This window comes from Mus pahari, chromosome 1 (assembly GCF_900095145.1).
Source record: "Mus pahari chromosome 1, PAHARI_EIJ_v1.1, whole genome shotgun sequence".
In the NCBI taxonomy this organism is placed as follows: domain Eukaryota; kingdom Metazoa; phylum Chordata; class Mammalia; order Rodentia; family Muridae; genus Mus; species Mus pahari.
Window position 1 is genome coordinate 21,197,458 of NC_034590.1, and position 12,473 is coordinate 21,209,930.

Here is a 12,473-nt window from a genome sequence, read left to right on the forward strand (position 1 = left end):
CCCCAGCTGCTCAGCCACTTCTTTGGACAGTGCACTCCAGGATGGTCCTGCCTTAGACAGTCACCATAGAGAAAATGGTGAACTCACCTGAGTCCCGGGGTCAGAACACTCCCTGGAGACAAGTTCCTTTACAGGTTCTTATAATCCACATGATTGCTCTCTCTTCTTCTGGTTCCATTTCAGACTCTCTCTCTCTCTCTCTCTCTCTCTCTCTCTCTCTCTCTCTCTCTCTCTCTCTCTCTCTCTCCCTGCTCACTATTTTGCTCATCCCTTGTTGTCCCTGCTATGATTTCTATCACTATGCTCTAGCTTCTACTTCTTACCACATTGCTATCTCTACAATTCTTCCCCTCTCTCCTGCTTGCTCCTTTCTCTCTGCTCTGGACTCTTCCAGATATCTCTGGATGCTTTTTCATTCTCATTCACACAAAAAAGTAATGGTTCCAGTAGAAGTTATGGTTGCTTATCACATGCTCCTTTTCGTGGATTCTCTGCTCTCTTTAAAATTACGAAGTGTAATTAAAGATATTTCACTCTCTAAATACTCTCCATTCTTTTATATCTTTAGAAAAGCTTGCCAAAATATGAACTTCATCTCAGCATTTGCCAGTTCCTTGGTCATGATTTAAGAAAAGGTTCTTCAAACCCTGTACCAAAATGTTACCTTAAAACTTTTTAACAAAATGATTAACAATAATGAATAGTTAGCAATGATTTTCCATGTGTTTTATGGTACTAAATTTGCCTTAAAATATTTGCAGAACCTTCATTCAGAATTTGCAGATAATGATGAACTTATGTATTAGTGAATATTATCACTGTCATTTTGTATCCCTACAGACATACTTGTGATATAGCAACAGACATCAGAAAATTGCTTAATATTCTCAAAGATTTTTTTTTGTTTTTTCTTTTCAGATGATAGGCCACATTAGCCTGTAATTCTGGTTGTTTTCTTATTCATCTTAGTAAACCATCATATGTCCTATTCATTATTTTGATGTTTTCAAACTTGATAGCCTCCCTTATACCAGAAATGAGAGCATCCATTGGTCATGCTTCTGGCTTCCAAGATCCTGCAGCAGAGACGAGTCTGACATGTGACAAAACTTCGGGTTATTTCTTAGTTACTGTTCTATTTCTGTGAAGAGATAGCACGACAATGTATAAAAGAAAACATGTACTTTGAGCCTTGTTTACAGTTTCAGATGATGAGTCAATGATCTGTATTCACTAGGAGCAAAGCAACAAGCTGACATATATTTCTGGAAGAGTAGTTGAGAGCTTAGAACTTTTCCAAAAGTTACAGAGATAGAAAAGGAGACTGAGAATGCTGTGTGCTTTTTAAACTCAAAGTCTTCACCAACAAGGTCATACCTCATAACCCTTCTCCAAATGAGGGATCACATATTCAAATATAAGTGTTGATGGAGACAATTCTATTCAAACTCCAATAGATGTAGGTAGCCCAAATAAATTTAGACTGCATTTAAAAGAAGTCTCCAGGACTACTGCATTAGATTCATTTCATAAGCTCAATAATCCTATTTTCTGCCCTTATGAACCAGGTCAGCTTACATATATCAGGGTGGTCCTGAGAATCAGAGGGATCAAAGCATGTGAATATGTCTTGGTTTTCTTTCCAGGAGTGTTCCCAAGAATGGACTCAAACATCTCCGACTTGGAGGCTGACCTCATAAAAAAATCAAAGCTACCACATGGAAACTTCATCTTGTAACATTGTGTTCCATGCTATGATTTTGCTATCCATCATCGTTGCCTTCATTGGTCTGGTAGGAAATGTCATAGTGTTGTGGCTTCTGGGTTTCCACATGTGCAGGAATATCTTCTCTGTCTACATCCTCAGTCTGGCTTCAGCAAACTTCCTCTTCTTCTGCCCTCATATTGTATTTTCACTAGAAATTATCATTGTCCTTTTCACTCCACATAAACATCCTATTGTTTTTCTATACCTTGCCCACACTTGCTTACCTTGCAGGTGTGAGCATGATCAAAGACATTAGTATGAGTACAGGTTGTCTGTCGTTTGGACCAACTATCATCATGGCCCACACCTAAAACACAAAACAACTGTCATTTGTACTCTGACCTGGGCTTTGTCCTTTCTGATGAGCCTCCTTGAAGGGAAAAGTTGTGGATTTCTGGATAATATTTATAACTGGGATATGTGTTGGAAACTTGATTCCATCATAGTTTTATGGTTACTTGCTTTATTTGTGTGTATCTCTCGATCCAATCTAGCCCTACTGTTCAGGATCTTCTGTGGTTCACAGCAGACTCCTGTGACCAGGCTGTATGTGACCATTGTGCTTACAGCACTGTTCTTCCTGATCTGTGGCTTTCCCTTTGGTATTTGCAACTATCTCTTTTTTTTTTTTTAAGATTTATTTATTATATGTAAGTATACTGTAGCTGTCTTCAGACACTCCAGAAGAGGGCGCCAGATCTATTTACGGATGGTTGTGAGCCACCATGTGGTTGCTGGGAATTGAACTCAGGACCTTCGGAATAGCAGTCAGTGCTCTTAACCGCTGAGCCATCTCTCCAGCCCCTTGCAACTACCTCTTATACTGGACGACAAAAGTCTATTTTATTATGCCTTGTAATTCTTTTCATGGGACAATTCTCCTGCCCTGTGCCAACCCTATAATTCACTTACTTGTTGGCTCAATTAAGCACTGCCAATTCCAGTGTGGGACCATCAGGTTGCCTTTGCATAGAGCCATTCGACACTCCTGAGGAAGAAGTTCAATGAACTTGAAGAAGTTGTAGAAGATGAAAAAGTTGAAGAAGAAGAAGAAGAAGAAGAAGAAGAAGAAGAAGAAGAAGAAGAAGAAGAAGAAGAAGAAGAAAGAGGAGGAGGAGGAGGAGGAGGAGGAAAAGGTGGAGGAGAGAAGAAGGTGGTGAAAGTGAGGAGAGCACTATACACTAATCCAGCAGCTTAGAGCTGCTTTGTTCAGACACAAGACTCAATTTTTGCCCTTATCCTTGTGGGGGCATTTCCATAACTCTGTTGAGCTGATGGCCAGGTGAAATCAGTTGGGAAATAAACCATTCACAGGAAAGTAGATTTATATAGCACCAATTGTAACAGAAATACTGCCTGGAACTTCCCTACCATCTTTTTAATGAGGCTTCACTGGATCCCCTGAGATGTGACCCACTGAAATAACTGCTTTCATGGGTTACTGAACTTGATAGTGATTAAAAGAATATTATGTTTCGTACCAATTTATCATCTCTACAGATTTTGTTTAAATATAAGAATTTAATAGATCTACTTTTATAATTTCCTTGAATATTTGTATATATTAACATATTTCTCTGACTTAATAACACATCTCTTAAGTAATTTGTACAATGTTCTAGCTTCCTTTTCTGCTGCATGGGAAAACATTTTGAACACAAACAATCGAGGAGAGAAAATTGGTTACCTGGCTTAACCACTCAGTACAGAGTCTATCACTAAGGGAAGTCACATAAGTAACTCTAGCAATGCATGGAACAGTAACTACAGAATCTTTCTCTGGATTGATTACAGGTCCTTCTTAGGAAGATTTTTGGTGCAACCTACCTTGGGCTATGCTTGCTTTCATTAACTTATTTGAAATATAATTCCCCAAATCCATATCCATAGGCCAAACTAATTTAGGCAATTCCTAAGTAATTATTTTTTTTTCACACAGAAGTTTAATCTGTGTCAAGATTGAAAATTGAAGGTTGCAGGGCACTCCACCCACTTCTATTTAAAAGACAAATCACTATTGAACTATAATCTTTTCTGTGCCTCAAAATAGCATAGTAATATCATTATACGAAACACAATTCAACTTTTAAGGACTCGTGNTTTTAAAAATTCCAGTAATTTAAATATTAAGGTCAATTTAAAGGTCAATCATCCACCTATACTGGATGTTTGAAGTGGACAATTTTCCATTGTTTCCTATATGATCGTTTGGTTAATATCCTAAAGATATGTGTTTCCTTTATTCTTTACATCTGTCCTGATTATCTCTCACTGGGGATTATCTAATACTTCATGGCATATTTTCAATGATGTCANTAATTGTCTTTTCTCTGATAACACAAATTTTTATATTCACATTATTTTCCATAACTCATAGCATTTATTGTTACACATATGCTAATTACTTTCTTTTATAAATCGATATCTAAAATTTAAAGGCTATAGTATTTTAGTATTTCAACTAAAGATTAATTATGAGAAAGCAACATGCACAGATCTAAGATAGTAGTTCAACAATGTGCTTCCATATACATGGCTGAATGACTCCAGGCCCAAGTGAGCTACTGTTACCTTATGTATCTTATGGATCTTCTGTCCCATCCCAAATCATTTTTCTTGCCTCAGAGAGCTCTACTGTTGATATTTCTTTAAAAATGTACATTTAGATGAGGCTAGATAGATGGCTGTGTTCTTGGGAACAATTGCGGCATTTGCTGATGACTGGAGTTTGGTTCCTAGAATCAACTGAAGGCAGTTCTCAATTTCCTGTATTTCTACTTCCAGAACACACACAACTCTCTACTAGCCTATGCAGTTACCACATGTGCCAGTGAATACTCATATATAGGCACACACTTATACAGATAAANTTTTAAAAGTAATTTATTTTCATTGATGACATTGTCCCACCATTCCCTTTCCTAGTTCCTTATCCATTCTTCCCCTAAAGACCCAATCTTGTGTGTTTTTAAAGTTTCCTCCAAAATTTCTGTCCTAGATCAGACAGACCACCTTACTCTGATAAGAAGAAGAAGAAGAAGAAGAAGAAGAAGAAGAAGAAGAAGAAGAAGAAGAAGAAAGAGGAGGAGGAGGACGAGGAGGAAGAGGAGGAGGAGGAGGAGGAGAAGGAGAAGGAGGAGGAGAGAAGAAGGTGGTGAAAGTGAACAGAGCACTATACACTAGTCTAGCAGCTTAGAGCTGCTTTGTTCAGACACAAGACTCTTCACAGGACAATTTCTCCATGGAGAAATTTTGCATATCATTTGGATCTTGCAGCCAAACAGATGCTATCTTCTATAACAGTTAGAAGACTTAATCTTGTGTGGTGGCTGAAGACTGACAACCTCTTTCCTCAGCAAAGCAATCAAAATTGCTGTGGAGGAAAACACTGTTACATTTAGAGCAAGCTACAGAAGTAAACAGAGAGATAGAGCAATCAGAAAAGAAGATATCTTTCAGAAGCAGAGTGACGTATGGTGGAAGATACTTAAGGAAAAGGGTTGCAAGCAGGAACTCCAGCAAAAGGAAGATTCCATAGAGGGAATGAGGTAAGTGCCTTAGCAGAGATATTCTCTGAATCAGTAGATGAGCAGACAGCAGAATCCAGTGAGCCAACATGTGATACTTGCCTTTCCATGTGGTGGATGCCCAGGAAGGCATAGCAGGGTCCAGGAGTTGTACAGATCAAAAGAACACTTACCAAGGGGACAAACAGGGGAATGTGGTGAGAACTGGTGGAGGGAAAGCTGCCAATAAGGTGGAGTGTACAATTTTGGTTTAAATATGGTGACAAGCAGAAGACAGCAGAAACAAAAGATCTATACCTTCATATTGAAGTCAGCAACTTGGTTCTGTTAGGAGAGACTGGGCACCTTGGAACAGGGTCTATTTGTACCTCTCTCAGGTGTATGAAAGTGGGGAAGGGACAGGATGATACCATAGACTTTGAAATGTCTAACGGGTTCTTCTGATAGTGAGCAATCCTGTGAAGATTATATATAGGCTTTGACATGTTACTGATGGACAACACAGGGAGCCATATGTCTCTTCTGCCAACAGCAAGGGAAATTATTCCTTTGGTAGCTGGTAACCACTTTTACAAGTAGTCCTGATGGTGTAGGACCAAAGAGAGTGTTTCTTTACCAGAATGGGCTGCATCTTGATTGGCAGATTTTGCTCTTAGAATGAGAAGCATGTCTTTCCATATATCCAAAATGTCTTAGGGTTTCTATTGATGAGACACCATAACCATGATAATACTTATAAAGAAAAATATTTAATTGGGGAAAGCTTATAGATTAGAGGTTTAGTTCATTGTCATCATGGTGCAAAACCTGTTGGCCAACAGGCAGACAGGGCACTGAAGACTTAGCTGAGCTCTAAGTTTGGATCTGTAGCCAACAGGAAGAGTCAGTGACACTAGCCTTGGTTTCAGTAACTGAAACTACAAAGTACACATACAGTGATACATTTGACCCAGCAAAGCAACACCTACTCCAAGACCAGAGCTCCAAATATGGGCAACTCCCTATAAGCCTGTGGGGGCCATTTTCATTCAAACCATCACACCAACTTTAAGATGTTTGAATAGAAATCTATTTTCCTGACAGGTTTATTTTACAAGTAAACTAACACTTATTCCTCCAGCTTTTGACATCAGCATTCTTTATGTGTTATTTGACCCAGACATTTTCTCTACATTTTGATTTATGGGTTCGAATTAGGTCCATTTGTAATGCCTCCTCTTTTTGAATGTCCATTTTTCCCTGTAGACCAAAGAAAATTCCTGCTCTGTTTTGGAGAATCAGTTTTCTAGTCTTTAGTGTACATCATTTGCAGAAAGAATTCACAGGTTCACTGAAAGAATCACCAGTAATGATATTTTTCTATGTGATTTACAATACTAAATTTGTCCTAAAATATTTGCAAACATTTACTCAGAATTTTCAGATAATCTTGTCATAATGATTGACATATTCATTTCTGAATATTATCACCTTCTCTTTGTATTTTTATAGACAGATTCTATTCAATGATTCCTTGGTCAAAGACGAAATGAAGAAAGAAATTAAAGACTTTTTGGAGTGTGATGAAAATGAAGCCACAACATACCCAAACTTATGGGGCACATTGAAGGCAGTCCCAAGAGGAAAACTCATAGCCCTGAGTGCCTCCAAAAGATACTAGAGAGAGCATACACTAGCAGCCTGACAGCACATCTAGAATCTCTAGAACTAAAGGAAGCAAATTCACCCAAGAGGAGTAGACGGGAGGAATTAATCAAACTCATGGCTGAAATCAACCAAGTGGAAACAAAAAGAACTATTCAAAGAATCAACCAAACCAGGAGCTAGTTCTTTTAGAAAATCAACAAGATAAATAAACCCTTAGCCAGACTAACTAGAGGGCACAGGGACAGTATTCTAATTAACAAAATCAGAAGTGAAAAAGGAGACATAACAACAGAACCTGAGGGAATCCAAAACATCATCAAATCCTACTACAAAAGGCGATACTTGTGATATAGCAACAGATATCAAAAAATTGCTTAAGGTTCTCAAAGACTTTTTGTTTTCATGTTTCAAATTAGAAATCCAGATGACTGGGTTACATTATCCTATAGGTCTGGTTGTTTCCACTCTCATCTTAGTAACCCTTCATATGTCTCATTCATTATTTCCATATTTTTAAACTTGATAGCTTCCTTTATACCAGAACTGAAAGCATCTATTGGTCATGCTTCTGGCTTCCAAGCTCCTGCAACAGATCTGACATGTGAGAGAAATAACTTGAGGTTCTGTCTTAGTTACTGTTCTATCGCTGTGAAGAGACACCATGGCAATGGAAATTTTGGGGCCTTGCTTACAGTTTTAGAGGGTGAATTCATGGCCTGGATTCACTGGGAGCAAAGCAACAAGTAGACAGGCATATTTCTGAGCATTTGTTGAGAGCTTATATCTTTTTAAAAGTTACAAGCACAGATAGAAAAGGAGACTGAGTCTGGTGTGGGCTTTTGTAAACTCAAAGGCTTCTCCAACATTGTCTTTTCTTATAACTGTTGTGTGTAGCTTTTCATTACCCTGCCAAAACACTGAGTTTGGGCCACACTACCAGCCCTCATACAGCTTCCCTTGAATCCACACATAAATGACACAAGCAGTTGTTCCTTTTCAACTTCCCTTTTTGGAACAATTATGGGGTGCTATTATCTCCCTGACTTGTGAGAGAAAGGACTTAAGGTTCTGTCTCAGTTACTAGAAAAAAACAAGCCCTTAACATCATGCTTAGTTCCAAACCTCCCACTTGCCTAAACATTAGTGGGTAGTCTCATCTAGCCCCTGCAAATACAAGTGACCACGTGTCTGTAGAAACAGCCTATGTGGCCACTCCATTTTGAGATCTCACATGGCTCTTCAACCCTTCTCCATCAGAAGCATGGAAAAACTCTCCTTTCCTCCCTTGCATCGATCTGCTTGCCTCCAGGTACCCAGAAGTCCTGCAAATCACCCTTCGTCCTTCCCTCTGACCAGCAGAGGGCCAATGACTTTCTTTAGGAACACATCAATAATTGATTGGGGAACAAGACCTTAACATCAGAACTGCCCCTACATATAATGCTTCTCCAAACAGTTCCACCAAACAGTAACTGAATATTCAAATATATGGATTGATGGATGCCATTCTACTCAAACCCCTACAGGTTCAGTGTCCCATTTCATTCTGTCACATAGCGTGAGACAGTTGGGGTGTATACTGGGACCATCAACTACATTCATGTTAATACATGACATGGATTGTAGATAACCCAAATAAAATCAGACTGGTTTTAAAAGAAGTCTCCAGAAGTACTGGTTTTGATAAATTTCTTAAGCTCATTTTCCATCCTTTTGAACAATATCAGCTTACAAATATCAGGGTGGTCTTGAGAATCAGAAAGTGCAAAGCATGTGTTTATATCTTGTTTTTGATTCCAGGAGTGTTCCCAAACATGGATTCAAGCTTCCCAGACTGGGATGTTGAATTCAGAGAATGGAACGAAAGCTACTTCATGGAATCTTCATCTTGTGACAACATGTCCCTTGCCATGAGTTTGCTTTCCATTATAATTGCCTTCATTGGACTGGCAGGAAATGCCATAGTGCTGTGGCTTCTGGGCTTCCATATACACAGGAATGCCTTCTCTGTCTACATCCTCAACCTGGCTGGGGCAAACTTCCTCTTCCTCTGCCCTTATATTGTATTTTACCTGGTAAAGATCTCTGTGCATTATTACTCCATCAATATTCACATAATATTGCTCCTCAACACTGTCTCCACACTTGCTCACCTTGCAGGTGTGAGCATGATCACAGCCATTAGTGCTGAGTACTGGCTGGCTGTCATTTTGCCCAATTGGTTTCATGGTGGACGCCCAAAACACACATCAGCTGTCATTTGTACTCTGCTCTGGGCTTTGTCCCTTCTGTTGAGCCTTTGGGATGGGATAATTTGTGGAGTGCTGGATCATATTTATAACTGGGATATGTGTTGGAAATTTGATCTCATCATACTTGTATGGTTACTTGTTTTATTTGTGGTTCTCGCTCGATCCAATCAAGCCCTACTGTTTAGAATCTTCTGTGGTTCACAGCAGACTCCTGTGACCAGGCTGTATGTGACCATTTTGCTTACAGCACTGGTCTTCTTGATCTGTGGCTTTCCCTTTGAGATTGGCAGCTACCTCTTATACTGGAAAACAGAAATTTATTTAATTATGCCTTGTAATACTTTTCATGAGACAATTCTGCTTCTATCCTGTGTTAACAGCTGTGCCAACCCTATCATTTGCTTACTTGTTGGCTCAATTAAGCACTGCCAATTCCAGTGTGGGGGTCTCAGGCTGCTTCTGCAGAGAGCCATTCAAGACACCCCTGAGGAAGAAGGTGAAGAAGTTGAAGAAGTTGTAGAACAAGAAAGTGAAGAAGATGAAGAGAGTACTACACTCTAGTGATGCAGCTGAGTGCTGCTGTGATCATACACAAGAGAACTTACAGAAAAATTTGCCCTTATCCTTTTGGGGCATTTCCAAAATTCTGCTCAGTTGATGGGCTGAGGTGAAAGCAGTTGGGATATTAACCATTCCCTTCAAAATAGATCAGTGAACCACTTTTAATAGAAATACTGCATGGAACTTTTCTACTGTCCTCTTAATGATGCTTCACTGCATCCCAATGAGATGAGACCCAGTGTAATAATTATGGGTCCAGGACTGCTCCCACTTTTGACAAGCCCCTTCTTCATCCAAAGATCAGGAGTCTTCAGGAAATAACTGATTTTCATTGGTCACTGAACTTGATAGTGATTAAAAGTATATGACATTTTAACAAGTTTTCATCTCTACAGATTTTGTTTAAATAAGAATTTAATAGATCTACTTTTGTAGTTTCCTTTAATGTTTGTATAATTTAGAATATTCTCTAACTTAATAAATATCTCTTAGGTAATTTGTGCATGTTCTAGTTTCCTATTCTGTTTCATGGGGAAACATTTTGACCACAAACATCCTGGGAGATAAAATGGGTTATCTGGCTTATACTCTCTGTACAGAGTCCATCAGTGAGGGAAGCCATGGCAGAAACTCAAGCAGCACAAGGAACAGTATCAACAGGAAACACTCCTTCCTAGCTGCAATTCTGGATTGATTGCAGGTCCTGCTTAGGTAGCTTTTTTATGCAACCTACCGTAGGCTATTCTTGCTTGCATTAACTTATGTTAAAGATAATTCCTTGTAGTCATTTCCACAGGCCAAGATAATCTAGGCAATTCCTCAGTTGTGATTTCTCCTCTCATGTGACTTTAATCTGTGTCATGATAAAAACTGAGGCTCACCAGGACACTCCACCCTCTTCTATTTAAAAGACACTTCACTATTGAACAATAAACTTTTCTTTCTTTGTTCTCAGCATATTAATATCATAATATAAAAGACAATCCAACCTTAAATGTCTCAGGGCCTTTCAAAAACTCAGCAATTTAAATTTTAAGGTCAATTTAAAGTTAAATCATGGAGCTAAACTGGAATTTTGAAGTGGACAGTTTTCCATTATTCCCTATAGAAAATGTTGGTTAATGTCCCAAATACATGTGTATTCTATTCTTTCCCTTTGTCCTGATTTTCTCTCTCTGGAGATTATCTAATAATTCATGGTACGTTTTCAATGACATCAACAGGTTTAATTCCCTTGAAACAAAACATCTGTCATATTTACATTATTTTCTGTAACTCATGGCCATTATTACTATACATATTCTAATTACTTTTTTTGTAAATTGACATTTCATGTTTAAATGATGTCATATTTTATAATTTCAAGTAAAGATTAATTATGAGAAAGCAACATGCAAAGATCTAAGAATGTAGTTTGACATTGTGTCCAAATGTATATGGCTGAAAGAATCCTAACATAATTGAACTACTATTTCCTTATAGTTCTATTTGTCCTTTGGTCCTTTAGATTTTTTTTTTTGGCTCAGAGATTTCTGCTGTAAATATTTCTTTAAATGTACACATTTAGATGGGGCTAGAGATGGTTTCATTGTTAGGAACACTTGTTGCACTTGCTAAAGACTAGAGTATTGTTCCTAGAATGAATGCAGGGCAATTCTCAGCTGCCTATATCTCTAGTTCCAGAACACTCACCACTCTCTTCTAGCCTTTGCACTTACCACATGTGCCAGTGAATACACACATATAGGCATACACTTATACAGGTAAATTTTTAAAATAATTTTATTTATTTACATTGCAGGCTTTGCACCCCTCTAGGTCACCCCTCCCACATTTCCTCATCCCAATCCTACCCCCTCCTGCCTCCTAGAGGGTGCTCCTCCTCTCCTTCCTCCACCAAGCATCCCCTTCCTCTGGGATTTCATGGTTCTGTGGTATTAGGCACATCTTCTCCCACTGAGGCCAAACCAGGAAGTCCTCTGCTATGTATATGCCCTGGAGTGTTAGACCAGCCTATGTATGCATTCTGGTTAGTGGCTCAGTCTCTGGGAGCTCCCAGGGGTCTGGGTTATTAGAGATTGCTGGACTTCCTATGGTGTTGCACTCCCATTCCACTTCTTCTATCTCTATCCTAATACAACCACAAGGTTCCCCAACTTCAGTGAATGGTTCTGTGTAAGTACTTGCATCTGTCTCAGTAACTGCTGGTAGGGCCTCTCACATGACAACCATGCTAGACCCTTGTCTTAAGCACATAATAATGTCACATAACCTTGGTGCCTACCCATAAGATGGATCCAAGGTTGGGTTGGTCACTAGATGGATTTTCCTTCAGTCTCTTCTCCATTTTTGTCCCTACAGTTCTTTTATACAGGAACAATTTTGGGTCAGAAACTTTGACTGTGGGTTGGTAACCTCATCCCTCTACTTGAGGTCCTGTCTGTCTAGTTGAAATGGACTCTTCTAGTTCACTTTCCCGAATGTTGGGCACTTTAGCTAAAGTCAGCCCCGGTGAGTCCTGAGAGTCTCTCACCTCAAGGTGTCTTGTTGCATATTTCCACTCATTCTTTCTGACCCTCTGGACTTGTCTGCTTTTCCATTCCCCATACCATATCCTGTTCTCCTTTCCTCTCCCCACCTCTCTCCTACCCACATCCTTCCCTCCCATGATTATTTTACTCCCCTTACTAAGTGGGATTGAAGTACCCTCAAATGGAC

The 12,473-nt window shown here is 39.1% G+C and overlaps 1 protein-coding gene and 1 pseudogene across 1 annotated transcript; both read left to right on the forward strand.

The window, feature by feature from the left end:
• Positions 1-1,660: 1,660 nt before the first annotated feature.
• Positions 1,661-2,760, forward strand: LOC110335595 (annotated as a pseudogene).
• Positions 2,761-8,756: 5,996 nt separating this feature from the next.
• Positions 8,757-9,755, forward strand: LOC110339053 (mas-related G-protein coupled receptor member B8-like). The gene has a single exon (XM_021222553.1). It carries the CDS (start codon positions 8,757-8,759, stop codon positions 9,753-9,755), a length of 999 nt encoding a protein of 332 aa, XP_021078212.1.
• Positions 9,756-12,473: the final 2,718 nt, after the last annotated feature.

Coding starts and splice junctions, on each gene's coding strand:
- LOC110339053 (XM_021222553.1), top strand. CDS start 8,757: ATGGATTCAAGCTTCCCAGACTGGGATGTTGAATTCAGAGAATGGAAC.